Source organism: Trichoderma evansii (genome assembly GCF_050947405.1).
Source record: "Trichoderma evansii strain SZMC 28006 chromosome Unknown GGI43scaffold_11, whole genome shotgun sequence".
NCBI lineage: Eukaryota > Fungi > Ascomycota > Sordariomycetes > Hypocreales > Hypocreaceae > Trichoderma > Trichoderma evansii.
This window is the reverse complement of record NW_028145195.1, coordinates 52,513-67,747: the sequence shown is the minus strand read 5'-3', so window position 1 is coordinate 67,747 and position 15,235 is coordinate 52,513. Positions and strand designations below refer to the sequence as shown.

At 44.3% G+C, this 15,235-nt stretch overlaps 7 protein-coding genes across 7 annotated transcripts; 3 read left to right on the top strand and 4 right to left on the bottom strand.

Moving 5' to 3' along the window:
• Positions 1–503: 503 nt before the first annotated feature.
• On the top strand, positions 504–2,329 carry GGI43DRAFT_53729 (CFEM domain-containing protein). The gene is made up of 4 exons (XM_083209975.1): positions 504–737; positions 809–944; positions 1,003–1,675; positions 1,732–2,329. Exons 1-4 carry the CDS (start codon positions 630–632, stop codon positions 2,174–2,176), a joined length of 1,362 nt encoding a protein of 453 aa, XP_083060026.1. The 5' UTR covers positions 504–629; the 3' UTR covers positions 2,177–2,329.
• An 876-nt stretch (positions 2,330–3,205) lies between these two features.
• Positions 3,206–4,318, top strand: GGI43DRAFT_423084 (NmrA/HSCARG family protein; the record flags this gene model as incomplete). The annotated part of the gene is made up of 3 exons (XM_083208188.1): positions 3,206–3,784; positions 3,838–4,179; positions 4,241–4,318. 3 exons carry the CDS (start codon positions 3,206–3,208, stop codon positions 4,316–4,318), a joined length of 999 nt encoding a protein of 332 aa, XP_083060025.1.
• A 151-nt stretch (positions 4,319–4,469) lies between these two features.
• GGI43DRAFT_384099 (enoyl-CoA hydratase/isomerase family protein) lies at positions 4,470–5,370 on the bottom strand (the record flags this gene model as incomplete). Its single annotated transcript, XM_083203474.1, has 2 exons — positions 4,470–5,080; positions 5,145–5,370. The coding sequence occupies 2 exons, from the start codon at positions 5,368–5,370 to the stop codon at positions 4,470–4,472; spliced, it is 837 nt and encodes a 278-aa protein (XP_083060024.1).
• Positions 5,371–7,880: 2,510 nt separating this feature from the next.
• On the bottom strand, positions 7,881–9,063 carry GGI43DRAFT_427631 (uncharacterized protein). Its single transcript, XM_083208848.1, has one exon. The coding sequence runs from the start codon at positions 8,707–8,709 to the stop codon at positions 7,894–7,896; it is 816 nt and encodes a 271-aa protein (XP_083060023.1). The 5' UTR covers positions 8,710–9,063; the 3' UTR covers positions 7,881–7,893.
• A 710-nt stretch (positions 9,064–9,773) lies between these two features.
• On the top strand, positions 9,774–10,644 carry GGI43DRAFT_384097 (uncharacterized protein; the record flags this gene model as incomplete). Its single annotated transcript, XM_083203473.1, has 2 exons — positions 9,774–10,367; positions 10,435–10,644. 2 exons carry the CDS (start codon positions 9,774–9,776, stop codon positions 10,642–10,644), a joined length of 804 nt encoding a protein of 267 aa, XP_083060022.1.
• A 591-nt stretch (positions 10,645–11,235) lies between these two features.
• On the bottom strand, positions 11,236–12,091 carry GGI43DRAFT_384096 (uncharacterized protein; the record flags this gene model as incomplete). Its single annotated transcript, XM_083203472.1, has 3 exons — positions 11,236–11,439; positions 11,496–11,586; positions 11,646–12,091. 3 exons carry the CDS (start codon positions 12,089–12,091, stop codon positions 11,236–11,238), a joined length of 741 nt encoding a protein of 246 aa, XP_083060021.1.
• Positions 12,092–13,583: 1,492 nt separating this feature from the next.
• GGI43DRAFT_427623 (NAD(P)-binding protein) lies at positions 13,584–14,690 on the bottom strand (the record flags this gene model as incomplete). The annotated part of the gene is made up of 1 exon (XM_083208847.1): positions 13,584–14,690. One exon carries the CDS (start codon positions 14,688–14,690, stop codon positions 13,584–13,586), a length of 1,107 nt encoding a protein of 368 aa, XP_083060020.1.
• Between the last annotated feature and the right edge of the window lie 545 nt (positions 14,691–15,235).

Genomic DNA, 15,235 nt, shown 5'->3' with positions numbered 1-15,235 from the left:
GTTTTATGTTTGTTGTCAATTGGCCTAGACACCTGGAATGGCACGGAGATGCATGTGATTGAGGCTAGCTCGTGAACGAAGAAGCACAAGCTTTTGCTTCAAGCCAGCGCCTCGGCGCCAAACTAGTGCGAGCCACCCCCATCGCTTCACTTTTACGGCATAAGGAAGCATCGGCGCCCAATGTTATAGACACATCCTACGGAAGATGACATCTGGAATTTTCAGCTCGTTTGCCTATTATCCTATATCGGAATGGTGCTTTTGGATGTGTCAAAGATGGGCAGGCTTTGCCAGCGACTTTCCCGATGCAGCCCACATCTATCTTCAACGCTGAGATCTAAGCCACCAAGTTTGGCAATCCTCGTTTTACATTCCTAACAGTTCCTAATATAGTATAGTGATTTCCCCTGTTCTGAGACTATAGCATAATATTGGAAGTGGCTTGAAATTTCACCCCCCTTTTCCCTTTTGATCTTCCGCTATATACATTTCTTTATCAACACCTTTGACTTCCTCAGCCCCACGTCATCGAAGCTCGCCTTCTAAAGTTTTGGAGATCTCATATGATCCATTAAATATTTCCTATTGAAGATTCTTGAACTGGGCGATTCATCGTACAGTCGATAGCCATGAAGTTATGGCTGTTGGCTGTCGCGGTTCTAGCTGCCGTGCCCAAAGCCCTTGGCCAAGATGCCAGCTCAGCCCTCCAAGCCGTGGCCGAGATGCCCAAATGTGCTGTGTGTGCTTCGAATAGGCTTTCTATGTGTTGAATTCGTCAACTAATTTTCCTCTTATTTACCCGTCGCAGCGCGAGTGTCTTGCAACATCCGTTTCCCAATCGTCATGTCAATTGACGAACACAACTTGCGTGTGCACAAACCCAACGCTGCATCAAAATGTGCAAGCGTGCGTTGCGAAAGCTTGCACTATTACAGAAGCCCTGTGTAGGTCCTACGGACGCAGTGGTTATCGACGTGAATATCTCCTAACTGCGGCTCATAGCGACCATGAATTTAACAGCCGTGGCCTGCGGCCAGCCATTCCGAGACAGATCACGAACATACGTCGCCGTCAACAACATCCTTAGCACTATAGCTGGCCTTTTTGTTCTTCAGAGACTTGGATATAAAGTCTGGACCAAGATGGATCTGGTCGGCGATGACTGGGTGGCTTTTGTCACTATTCTCGTTGGCACCCCGAGTACCATTATAGGTGTCTATTTTGTGACGCATAACGGCCTGGGTCGTGATATTTGGACCTTGACATCATCGGAGATTACACGATTCTTCTTTTTCTTTTGGCTTTTAGAGGCTCTTTACTTTATCGAGATTTGCCTGGGTAAGCTCGCGCTTCTGTTATTCTACGTTCGCATCTTCTCTGTTCCTACGGTACGCCGCCTACTTTGGGGGACTTTTATCGGTACAGTGTTGTATGGTGTTGCGTTTGTCATTGTTTCTATATTCCAATGCACACCAGTTGACTATTACTGGCACCAATGGGATGGGGTACACAAAGGTAAATGCTTGGATATAAACTCCATCACCTGGTCAAATGCTGCTATTAGTATAGCGATTGATATATGGGTTTTGGCGGTCCCTCTGTGGCAGCTCAAAAGCCTTAAACTGGATTGGAGGCGTAAAATTGGCGTTGGGTTAATGTTTTGTGTTGGTACTTTGTAAGTTACCAGCCTCTTTCTCACCTGCTGGGTATGTTTCCTAACCGTATTGTCAGTGTCACCATTGTTAGCATCTTGCGCCTCCAGACTATCATACAATTTCGTGCTGGTAGCTTAAACCCTACCTGGGACTACTTTGATGTCAGCATCTGGTCCGTTGTGGAAATTAATGTTGGGCTTATTTGCATCTGCTTGCCTTCTTTCCGCGTTCTGCTCGTTCGGTTATTCCCTAAGCTACAGGGCACGACGGAACAACTCTATGGAAGGAGTTCGAGGCACGCACATCGACTGACAGACGATAAACGACCCAAACGTCTACCTCTGGGACACAGTACTGCATCACAGGTCGAAAGGATAAACTCTTATCCAGATGCGGAGCCTAACGGGATTTTGTACCAAAAATCGTTCCGAGTGGAGTATGGCGATAGCAATGACATTCATTTGGTAGCAATGGACAATAAATCCAATGCCAAGTCAGAGGTTAGGCCCGCCGCTAGATAGGAGACGTCTTGCCAGAAGACATGGCTCGTATGGTTGGAGTTTCTATTTCTTTTCCTCTTTCTACGCGCTCGGGGCTTAATGGCGATTAAAAAAAAATTATGCTTTAGAATCGAAAGGTGTTTGGTCTATTCAGGGGAAAAAAAAATTATCAAGTCGCAAGTTTTGCTTTGTTTTTTGTTTTTTTGTTGGAGTTTACTTGTGGGAGATAAAACTAGTACTGTGTAAACCACTGCACCTTAATAACTTACACCGGTATTTTTCTAGCCGCACCATCACCGGCAGTTTCTCTTACCAGCCCGCGACAGTTATAGAGCGTAGCACATTATTAACTGGTGCGCTAAATCGTATAAAGAACCACGTTTATTTGGAAGCACATTGGTCGTGAGTTGTTTACACCGGGACTCGGCTTGTGTTGCAGCATTGTTAAAGCGGTGGAAGACGTTAAAAGACAATAAGACTACTCCTAGGAAACAGTAGAAGGGAAAATGCTGTTTATTCAGTCGATGTTTAATCTCTCAAAATATGGCCTTTGTATTGTAACTCCGAGGATCTCTATGGCGGACTTTACGTAATCGGCGAGCCAAGCCGCGTTTTGCGGCCGCAAACGGCGGCCGCAAATCCGCAAATCCACTCCGCAACTAAGATACATCGGTATCTTGCTCGGGCTATTGGCGAGTCTCCCTATACTCCTCTTTTGATTTCTAATTTACAATCGCTAATTATTAATATGGAGGTATTACAAATGTTTTCAGAATGCGTTGTTTTGTCTCTTTTCATCATGAATTACCAATCAGTTCACTGGCAGCACATAAATCGGGGCTGCAATTAGCAGTTTCAATTGCTTTGAAGACTTATCAGGAATTTACGGAGCAAGCTCAGGCTTCTAACCTTCACTAAAACTCAAATGCATCGAGTATAAGTATCCGGTTTCTCAAAACAATAGAAACTCGAAACACTCAGCTGGTTTACATCCCAAGCAACCACATTACATACAGGCGCATGTCATTTATGTCCTACACCAAATCTACAATGGCCGATAGAAAACTTATTGTAGTCCTTGGTGCGACTGGTAACCAAGGCCGCTCGGTTGTGGATGCTTTTTTGAAAGACGCGGCGTGGCGTGTCAGAGGGCTTACTCGAAACCCTTCCAGCGCAAAAGCCAAAGAACTTTCTGCTCGCGGTGTAGAAGTCGTTCAGGCTGATTTGGATAATCTTTCCAGCCTCTCAGTCGCTTTTCGGGATGCCAATGCTATATTCGTTGTGAGCGACTTTTGGGGTATATACGGTGCCCTTGTTCAGCAAAATAAGAACACCAACGAGAAGCCGCTAAATATACTGGCGGGAAAAAGCGAACTACAGCAGTTGAAGAATGCAATCGATGCCGCTTCTCAAGTGCCTCGCTTGGAGAGGTTCATTCTGTCTACTCTCTCCAATGTGACAAAGTGGTCTAGAGGAAAGTACACCCATGTTTATCACTTTGACCTAAAAGCGCGCGCATCCGCCTATGTTGAAGAGATGCACTCACAGCTATGGGCGAAAACTAGCCTTTTTCAAGCAGGTCTATTCTTAAACACCTATGTGGAAAGCCCAAACTTTATCCCTCAAAAGGCAAGTCATTACAGGTAACAGAGCCGTATAGCTTAAACACTGACGTATCTTAGAACGCGGATGGTGTCGCCCAATTCATTACTACGATGGATGCCGATTTCAAGCTACCGTGGATTGCCGCAGAAGAAGACACTGGACCATTCGTCAAGGCTCTAGTTCAAGAAAAATCGGGCAAAAACCTCATTGCTTACCGAGAGTGGGCAACTCTGCGAGAAATGGTACAAGCTTTCCAAAAAGCCTCCGAGACCGAATCCGAAGTAGTGGTTGTACCTCGTGACCAGCCAAATGAATTCTTGCCGCCCGATGTAAAGCTTGAAGTTGACGAGGGCTTTCTTTATTTTAAAGAGTTTGGATATGAAGCCAGAGATGACCCAACAGTCATTCACCCAAAAGACGTGAGTGTGTTCTCCATGCAACTGTTGTGCTTGACGTATATACTAAAAGAATTAATTGTAGCTGGAGGAGCCTCCCAAATTGGAAACGGTGGAGCAGTATTTCCTGAAACGAGACTTTTCACAAATATTCTCTACATAAAAGATTGATCAGGGCGATATTATGAGGAAGCGGGTGACTTGGTCACAGTTCAAAGATTTATACATCTATATATCAATACGAATTCTAAAGCTTTGCTATAGCCTAAATAGCATTATGGAACAAGTAAGAAAAATATTCGTTGGATATTAATTTAAATGGTGTAAACTTCGACCACCTCTTGTGGGAGATGAAGCTCAAACTCGATATCGGTGAAATTCTTGCTGAGTGTTACGAATTTCGCCACAAGCTCCGATTGTAGTTTCTGGGCTACCAGTCTATCCCACTCAGCTCCCTCAATCGCTATTTGTTCTGCTTTCGGCTGGATAGTATCAGTTACCGTCTTTTTTATGCTGGCTAGGCCATCCAGAGGAAATAGAGCAATTCTTTTTGCCAACTTCTCAACGTAATCCTGCATTTCCGCTGACGTATTGAATGCCTTGTTGACATAACCGTACTCTTCAGCTGTTTTTGGATCAAGATCATTGCCAGAAAGAACGAATTCTATAGCACGAGCTCGTCCAATATGTAATGGCATCCACGCAACGCCCCCTGCGCCAGGGTGTAGGCCGAGAGTTGCTTCAAAGTTGCCGAAGCGAGCATTCGTAGACGCGAATCGCATATCACATGCTGCAAGGAACTCATTTGCTATGCCACGAGCAGGGCCATCAACCATGGCAATCACAGGTTGGGGTAGATTGCTCATATTCAGGAATACTTTGCCGTTGGAAGCTGCAGTCCCAGGCGTGCTTGGATCGGGCTCGCCTACACAGTTCTAGCAGGTCAGCATATCTAAAGTATATCGTTTTTAAATGAAGGAGAGACTAACCTGGCGTAGGAAAAATGTCGTAATGTGCACTGAAGAATTCAGGATTACCGCTTTTGAAGATGACGACTTTTGTTGAAGTATCATTTTGGAGAAGTGTTACAAGCTGGGTTAGCTCGACAACGGTTTCCTGGAGAAATAAATTGATCTCGCTTCTGGTATTGTTGATGGTGACTTTTAAAATAGCGCCATCTTTGTTTAAGGTTAAAGTCTCAAAGCTAGTCGACATGGCGACAGCGAAATAGAGAAAAAAGGACAGGAAACGGTTCATAGTGGGCAACATATCAAGCTATTAGAGGTCGATATTGCGGAGTGTAGATTGTAGAAACTATGGAAATGTATCCATTGGAAGATATATATACCTTTTGGGGGTTCTTCAGTCCGTTGTATTATTGCAGCATGCTATCGTAACCCTGCAGTGGTAATTAAGATAAACTCCGTGTGTAGTAAACTAATCAGTATTTGCAAACGATTGCGGACATTTTTGGCCGCCGGAGATTATTCAAGTCATTGCTACGCACATTTGTAAGAAATTTAAGAAATCTATCCGAAGGCCGAATATGTTTATAAATACACAGAGAATTTTGGGAATTGCTAAAAGCAATGTGTTACTGATCCATCTGGCCTTAGCCACGCGACTAAACTATTCGCAAGCCGATGTTGCCATGTCCAAGTGTACTGGGTAAATTAATTCCTTTGGCGTAAATTATAGCCATTATATTTATTATGGATTTTGATAGCTAGCATCTATTCATGAATTCGAATAAAGCTGCCACTAGACCTGTTTGTGTCTGTCGTTCAAGTTATTTTTCACAGCGGCTTCAACCAACGAGCAGACTCTCATTGTCATGGTCGTACGGCTATAAGCTGTGAGGTACAATTCAATTTGAGCATTTAAATCATGATTTCTGAGTAAAATAGCATGTATTTGACCAGAAGAGTCGTTTCCAATACCACTTGAGCGAACTCGTATTAGGAAACGCGCAATCGAGTCATCGGGCTTGCTACTAGTGTAATTCACATCGCTTCTCATCTAATTTTTGGAATCAAGGGCAATTTGCTCAGCTGGCTTACTCCAAAGATCAAAAGTACCACCGCCAGTGCAACATAACGCCATGACCACAATCTGCCCCGAGGTATTTTGATACCATCATTGGTGGCTTTAGTGGGCTTAACGCAAGGTCTGCGGACTAGTCTTATCTGCACAGAGAAAGATCGATCCTCGTCTACCGATAGGTTTACTAAAGATATAGATATTTTGCTGACCCGCGAGTCATCGAAATAATCTTGCCGAGAAGACAGTGTGAGATTGTGCTGTTAAAGTCTGGCAACTTATACCCCGTTTGGGTGTTTGAACCCCACTACGGCAACGATCCGACGATTTAGCTGCGCTGACGTGCGGTATGTTGCGGCACGCCATATTGAGTATTGCAAGAACACTAATACCGCAGCGGGCGCCACAACAATGTAGACGCGGGAACAATATTCTGCTCAAATGGAATGCATAACTTTGTACCCAGTATTAAACCAGCATAAGCCACCGCTGCCTTTGTTAGTATCAACACAAGTAATACATTAGTGCATCTATCTATGTAGCACATGTATTGAAGCTTTAATCGAGTAAAGTGGGTACATGTTTTAGTATCTCATTCGTGTTGACACACACTGCCCGGGTATTGTGCAAATAGCAGCACTAAGAAGTTATTTATACAGAAACGCCTATATGTTTTTTCCCTGTATTGGGCTCAATTCTGCGGTTTATAAAGCTTAGTGTAATAGTAAACGTTTCTATTCTCCGATATACGACACACAGTTCTGTACGGAGATGCGGTAATATACGGTGATATGCGGTGATATACAATATTAGCAGTCTCTCTACGCTCACTATCGTATTTCGTGCTTACAAATAACCTTTATTATCGAGCCTATTTCTTAAAAGGGTTATTTCTAAATTTGGTGAGCATTGAGAGATTTGTGTCGTGAATGGAGTCTTGCAGCCATGGGCCATGAAGCTCCACTTACAAGAAGAGACGGGCTTCGTGAGGATTGCTGGGGAAAAGGGGCACTCATCCAAAATAGTCTAGGCTCATCTCACGCCACGTGCCGCAGCAATGGATCCTGAATCCCCCTGAATCCTTTACTGCAACCACATCTTACCCTATATCTAGGATTGTATTTGACTCTTTTATATATATAATGTAAAAAAAAGGCTCTTATACATATTAGTAGTATATTTACAGCTAGTATCTAAAATATAGATAAAGAAAAAAACTACTATTTCTCGTTATATATTGCTAATTGGTTGATATAACCAAGCGAGTAGCTTTTTAGGAAACATTGAGAGAAAATTCTATAGAGCAACTGTATATAGTTGACTAACAATTACACCGCAACGCATTCAAACACGCTGCCATGAGAACTTCAGCGCCGCAATGTCTTTCAGCACTCCTTGCAATTGCCACTGTATTGCTTATGATGCTGAAACGTCCTTAACAATGCTCCAATAATTTCAGTACCACGGTACTACCACCGCTATATTTCACGAACCGTACAGTATACACAGCTTCTGACATAGTCGCTCTCGTATTTTAACGTTCTGACGTGACATAGTCTGACAAGGAGGCTAGGTTACATCAATGTATTCGGTAAATATAGAGCGTCTCCACAGTAATTATACAATACTTGATAGATTTATGTACATATATACTCTCAAATGTATTAACTATACTCCATATATACAATAATGCCGCTTTTATGCTCGGCCAGCGGGCCAGTAAGTACCGAAACGACCGTTGCTGGATGCAATGACTGGGCTGCCGTGCGAGTCATCAACATAAACGTAGTTGGAGCCAACCTGCTGGAGATCCCAGTCGCGAGGGATTGTGTTGATTGAGGCATCGAGCGCCTCTGTCGCCTTGATAACCCATTGTCCGTCATTCTTCATATCATACGCTCCAGTAGGTGCACCGTCCAAGATCCATTGTGTGAATCCCTTCCAAGCCCCAGAGTTATCCAAAGACCAAGTCAGAACAGCACCGTCGCATCCACGGATGAGAGAGACATCGCTCCAACCGACACCATTTCCATCCCAGCTGACTTCATACCATGAGCCGAGCCACTGTGCCTGGCCGTTGAGCATGTACTGGTCGACTCCACGTTGAATACGGCCTTCAAAGCCATCAGGGAAGGAAACAAACTGAGTCTGGTTGGCCCCGACCCAAATGTACTTCCATGGAACGGTATCACAGTTGTTGTGGTAGATGTAAAAGCCTCGCCATTCGGTGTCAGCGTTGGTGATGGTGACGCCCTTGCCACCAGTGTCGCTGTCACCCCAAGTCAAAATTGGAGAAGTGCTGCATGTCCAGTCACGCTTGGACTTTGCTCCATCCGACTTGACAGACTGGCGCGATAAGCCACCCGTCTGATAGCTTGTAAACTTATTCTGTGACACAGCTTTGATAGCATTGATATCAGGCACGGTGCCATTAGTAGGAGCGGCCGCGGAGCTTTCAGTTGTTGGTAGCGCGATGGCAGCGCCAACAAGAGAGAGAAAAGAGATGAAACGCATGATTATAGCAGGTGAATGAATAACCTTTGTTTAAACAATGCTTGTTTGATGGTCAGATTGAAAGACGAGATGTCATTTATATACTTTTCTCTCTTATTAATACGTCAATGCGAGACTGGGATAATTAACCTTGCTTCAAGGTTATATCTTGTCATGTTTTACTATTCTTTTTTCACAACTGCCTTCCCTTCGGTAGTTACCAAGAGACTCGAGTTCTTGAATAAGCTCAGTGTTATTGACAGGATCCACTAGTTCCATAGTTTCAATGGCGTGCTGCGGTAGAACCGAGTCAGTTGAGGAGAGTTGTAACCGAATTCGGCTCTGAGTAATGAGAATAACCAAGCTTGGTTAACAGTTATAAATTGCCTATGATAAATACAGAAGGAGAAGAGCTGCAAAGGATGAGTACCATTATAGTATTGAAAGGATTCTATATCTTATGTGATAGTCTGATGCGGCTTTATATCGGCAGGATCCATCCGTGCCTATTAAGTATACTTATTGGAAATTAAATCGTCTTTGCCTTCCTTTTGTAGAAACAATGAAGATGTACCCACAGATAAAGGATTCAAGGCAGCAGTTCTAGGCATTGTTATGCTGGTAGTATAACCCGTCCGATGCCGGATATCGCATAGCGCGAGCCAGGGTTGGGTGCCAGTGGCTGTGAGTTAGTCCCACTTTTAGCAACCAACTTGAAGACGTACCTGAAAATCATCCGACAAGGTACACATTTCATATTACAAAGAGAGCGATTAACATGCATTTTACGCTTATTTCTTATTAGTTCAAAAGTAGAAAGTGAAAAAAAGTAGAGGAAGAAGAAAAATCCTTCAGCAGAGTAAAATCCTTCAACAGAATAACATGATCGATTGTTTGGAAACTATATATGGTAGACTGAATGCTCTTGTAATACAATAAAATCGCCGCCAGTATCAGGATTGTGACATTTAAGTTACACCTTAAATCTCTTTGCTTCGTTTGCTGTTCCGAGATCGAGGACTTGTATTAGCAGCTTCACATACACTTATACATTCGATCTTCATATATAACACCACTCAGCCAACATGCTTTTCTCCAGCAAAAGGATAGGCGTAGCCGCTTCCCTATTCACCTTGTCTCTTGCTGATCCATGGCCAAAGCGTGGCTTGGCTGCCAACGATGATGTCCCCATCTCGCAGTTTAGCGGGTCGTGGAACGGCTATGGTTCGCAGGTCAACTGGCAATACAACTGGGATAGCACAACCACCCAGAAGCAAAGCTGGGCGGAGTTTGTACCCATGCTGTGGGGCACGCAGAGCTACCACACAACCCAATGGTTTGACAATGCTTGGTATTGGCTTAACAATGGTGGTTCAGGGCACTTGCTGGCCTTTAACGAACCAGAGCAAGCTGGCCAGGCCAACCTGAGCCCCAGTGATGCTGCTGCAGCTTGGAGGCAATACATGGAGCCTTTCGTTGGCCATGCCCAACTCGGTGCTCCTGCCGTCTCTAATGACGGTTACAACTGGCTGAGCCAATTCTTGCAGGCCTGCAGCGACTGCCACATTGACTTCATCCCAATTCACTGGTACAATGATTATACCCTTGAGGCCGATCTGGAAAACTGGGTCAACAGCATATGCGCACTTGGCAATGGCCGTCAAGTCTGGCTCACAGAGGTATGTTGCCCGCAGCAACTTCTACCAAGAGAAATAATAACTGCCAACATATTAACTACTCGAATAGTTCCAAGCATCCGGTACAATTGACCAGCAGAGCACGTTTTTGCGATCAGCAATCCCGTTCCTCGATAACAATGCATGCGTCTACCGCTATTCTTACTTTGGTACGGCGGACAATTCCAAGGTGCTGCTAGAGAATGGTGGACCTGCCCTTTCTCCCTTGGGAGTTCAATACACTTTTAGCCCCTACGGCTCGGGCAATGGGCCTAACTAGAACCGCGACGTTTGTTTGGAGATTATACCGATGTACATATGATAGTTTGAAATAAATAGTCAATTAAACGCGAAATATACTGCTTCAGATAAAGATTGCTGAATATTGTAGTCAACTTTTGTTCATTACCAGTTTATTCAACTCGAAAAAGGCCGAACATGGCTTAGTAGATGTTAAAGGACCTGCTGGATAAGCACAATTGTCAATCGCTCTGCTCCTGTAGATAGCTATTTTGTGCTACTGGACTGTCTTGAGATTTTTTATCCACCGCAAAAGCCTAAAAAGCATGCAAGAAACACGCACCCGTAAATAATTAAAATATTGTTTTCACCGTGGACATATAAAAGACTTTTATAATGCACAAGGATTTGCGATAAGAAAGACGCAATTGATTTACGCAGCTAATATATAATTCTATATAAATATGTATCTTGTATGTGTCTTGAGTGGCTATATACATAAAGCGATTATAAAGAAGAACAAATACTTCGGATAATTTATGAATGAAGACAGGGATATCAAATGCCCGATGCTTTCAGGGTTGCAGCAAAATTCTCCTTGTCTTCAGCCTAGACCGAAATTGTTAAAGTTTTATGGCTGTCTAGGGTTAGGAGGGCAAGCAGCGCCAACACAGCAGGTGATTTGACCTGACTGGCACTGTCCGAAGGAGTTTGCTGCGCCATCATTGACATAAGTCCAGGCAGCGCCCTGGCAGGGGGCGAAGAAAGGCGCAGCAGACGTGGCTCCTTCGTCGCTTCTGAGCGGGTTAACACAAGCATTTTGCCCGTCGTTGTCCTTTGTTAAATGTTAGCAACAACTAATTGCATAATTATACATGCACTTCAACTTACAGCGCAAGAATTGAGGGTGAACAAGTTCTTGTTGCAGCCAGTCACAATCTGTCCATCACAAGAGCAAACAATGGCAACGGAGAAACCGTTTCTATAAACTCATTAGCAAGAAGAAAGAAGGGAAAAAGTAAATGGCAGTTTATAACTTACACATAAGAGATATCAACATCGGCTACCGCAATGCTGGACCCAGAAGGAACAATAAAGTTACCCTCAATCAGGGAATCATCGCCAGTAATAGCCCAGCCAGCGTCGTTAATGGCAACATTACCAATCCAACCAGTTGGTACAGCAAAGGCAGCAGTGGCACCTGCAGCCATAGTGCCGGGACCGACATTACCCGACACAGCGGAAGGGCCGCTGGGGTCGTGAGCGTGCGAGGTCGAAATAGCATCACCATGGCTGTTAATAACAGTGATGGTCAAGAATTGAGGAGGGCTGTCAATGAGTAGACCATGAACATTGGGAGCGGCTGTGGGGCCCGCAATTCGAACAGTTGATGCAATCGTGCCTTCAGTACCAGTCAATGCCGGCTGAGGAGCGGCAAGGGCAGAGCTGGCAAGGCCAAGTAGCGAGATGTAAGTCAAACGAGCCATTGTAGACGTAAATGAACAGCGTCAAAAATAGGTAATATGAAACTCTTTGATTACGGGAAATTGAAGTACTTGTGATTGAAGCTGGTATCATGGAAAGAGCTCTGGAGCGAGGTCTCTCTTTATAGATGATTCTCTTGTTGAGAATTGTGGCATCTTCTATTTCTCCTGGAGAGTCTATTTCACCGATGCTAGAACCTAACTTCTCTTTCAACCCTTGCCCTCGTCCACTTTGATGATGTTGATGCTGACAATACAATCTCATTAGGAACTCGAAAAACTGTTGAGGTTGTCTAGTTTTGGTTACTATCAGACAGTGAGAGTAAGTCTTTGAATCCTATAGCTGGGTTAGTTGAACATGATTGGCTCGGGTGTAAAGATGTACCATGATTTGAGCATGGAATAGGACTCACAACCTTCTCTTTCGGTATATTATGCTGCTTAAAACATCCGTCTATCCGGGGTCCAGGGTACTTAGGGCCGAAGAGTGGCCTAATAGAAATTCGACCAAGGCCAAGTGTGGCGTAATGAGCATAGATGCCAAGCCGTATGATTTTAGTTTTTAATTTATATTACCTGGAGTATACGTAGTGAGCAAAGCCGCGTATGAGTAGTCAGTTCAATTAATTTACACTGCCGTCTCCTGATTCTTTAACACCTGCTACAATGGAAATGTTCATTCCTCTGTAAATTGAAAAATCCTTACGCCTTTCTCTATTATTATTAGCATTGCCGTAGCTTACACGGAATACGCGTTTACTTTCAAAGGTGCGGGAGCTGCTTATACCCGAATAGCTGTGAATTACTTTTGTGGTTAGCGCCGGTTATTGTTACCTAGTGCTATGATAAGCGACATTCCTTCCAGGCAGCACTCGTTGAGTGTGAATGCAACCTGGGTTTTGACCAAAAATATTTTATCAGTGCACTATTAAACGCAGTAACTTGAGTTGGTATTTTCTTAACAACTGTATGGAGTAGACTTTGCTTCATTAGGTTTTAATGGCCAACCTCAGTACCTAGCTAGCTGGTTTCAAACCGCATCCCATGGTAGGAATATATTTGCGAGGTGGAGAGTAAACTACTGCACAACCCCTGGTAATATTGCTTTGATCCTTCAAACAGGGGTCGGGCTGTCGGCACATAGCAGTAGCAGATAGCGTGGAAGCTGAATGAAGAAACGCTAGTCCCACGTGTCCCTGAAGGTCCCTGAAGATCGCAAAGGGGTATTAGACATATATGCGGCATCCTCTTCCCGGATTACCGAACTATTCTTTTCATTGTAACAATACGGAAGTCGGGCTTACTTAGCCATACAAAATGTGGCATGGTGCGCTTGATCCGGCACTACTCGAAATTCAACTAGCGTCCTTATGCAACTGCCGCTCAAATCTAGCACGAAGTGATAGATGACTTGGACTAAGTTGAAAGGACACTGGGCTCTATAACAACAAAGACATATAAAATATAAAGACTTTGAATAGACGAATTGATAATATTAGAAATTGTGTGAAGTGAGACCAATCTCCTTTGATCTTGCGAGGCCAATGAGGTATTCACCAATGACAATATCCATAATCCCAATACCGACACTCTTGTAGACGACAAACCCAGATCTAAGCCAGCTCTCCATGCCTTTGTCTGATTCTTTGTGGATTTGACCCACTTCAAGCATCTGAGAACTGGTGAGGTCAGCCATGACCAATTCACCCGCCTCTTGCAAACACCCATCAGCACTATCGACAGCGATATAACCACGCCAAACTTGACTTGAGAATGTTCCCTCAGGATTTGTTACAGCCTTTAAAAGCTCAGGATCAATTTCTGCCATATCTAGTCGATAGGATCCAATGGCTGAAATAAAACGCGACTTGCTTCGGGCCTGCTCCGATGTTAAAAACGAGGTAGGAAATAACGGTTTTGTGCTTGGCGTTGTGCAGAATATAACATCAGCCCCTGCTATGATGTCTTCCATGGCAGAGTCAGATGTATTCCCTCTATCCAAAGGTTCGATAGTAATGTGTGAGGGATATCCCGCCTCTTGCAAAGTCTGAATTAATTCCAATGTTCTATGCTTTGAGAGATTCACAATTGTGATTCTACGAATATCGTTCCCACGTAGGATTACTGCAAGACGAATATGCCACAGTGCCTGTTTGCCGGCTCCAAAAACGACTATATGCTCTGTGACTTGCCTCAGCTTGTATAGAAGCATTGATCCTAAAGCTGTGCGGAATGCTGTGAGTTCGGCGGCGTCGAGGATTCCGATTGCTCTGCCTAGGGAGTCACACACTGTGAGAGAGCTTTGCAACCCAGGCTGGGGTTTGGGCTGCTCGCCAGATTCAAGACTAGCGGTGACCGGCGACGGCCTAATTCCCACAATCTTGACGTCCACTAGCTGCTCGGTTGTTGCAGGCATGAATAAAGTGACTTGCTGCCCGGGCCGTGTGATGACGGAGCAATGGGGCTGATATTGGCGTTCAGTACTACATGAGAATTTGGTGAGCGCTTGACTGAGAGCTGCGCACAAACTCATAACATCATTCTGAGTGAGACCTTGGAAAAGGGTCTTGACATCAGCGTCTGAGAGGATAGTGAGCGGCATGGCGAGAACTCTTAGGAAGTGCTGAAGGAAGCGAAGTCACAATTTCAGGTGCCGTATTGCTTCTGGACAGTCACTTGGCGTCCCATATAAAGACGAACCCCTGTCTGGAAACTCCGAAAATCGGGGAATAGTTGTGGTTGTTAATTTAGTTGCACATCTATCATGGTATAGCGTAGAGGAGAAAGCTGGACCCTTTTGATGGCATATAAATCTCAAAGTGGATATGGATCATCCGAGAGTTGTCGGCTCCACCTACCGACGCCCCACAAGAATCTGGCAGCGGGAATAGCCAATTGTGGTAAACTGGCCGTGTTCTCCCTGGGGTATGGTAGAATTCAATGGCTGTTCCTATCATCTGAGGAGAGCCTTGATTTGCTATAACTGCCACTGAGAGATATATCGGTTTCTACGTTAAAATGGCTGAACTGCAGAGGAGTGGTCAAGACCATAGAACTTTTGCTCTACCACAAATTATCAATTTGCATATCCAATTAAGCTACTAAATTATTCACGTTTATGAGTCGCCTGTCCTCTTTTGATGCTTT

Excerpts from the sequence above, each read along its gene's own strand:
- GGI43DRAFT_53729 (XM_083209975.1), top strand. The coding sequence starts at position 630 with ATGAAGTTATGGCTGTTGGCTGTCGCGGTTCTAGCTGCCGTGCCCAAA. Across the intron at positions 945-1,002 it reads CACTATTACAGAAGCCCTGT|CGACCATGAATTTAACAGCC; the intron begins GTAGGTCCTACG and ends TGCGGCTCATAG. Across the intron at positions 1,676-1,731 it reads ATGTTTTGTGTTGGTACTTT|TGTCACCATTGTTAGCATCT; the intron begins GTAAGTTACCAG and ends CCGTATTGTCAG.
- GGI43DRAFT_427631 (XM_083208848.1), bottom strand. The coding sequence starts at position 8,709 with ATGCGTTTCATCTCTTTTCTCTCTCTTGTTGGCGCTGCCATCGCGCTA.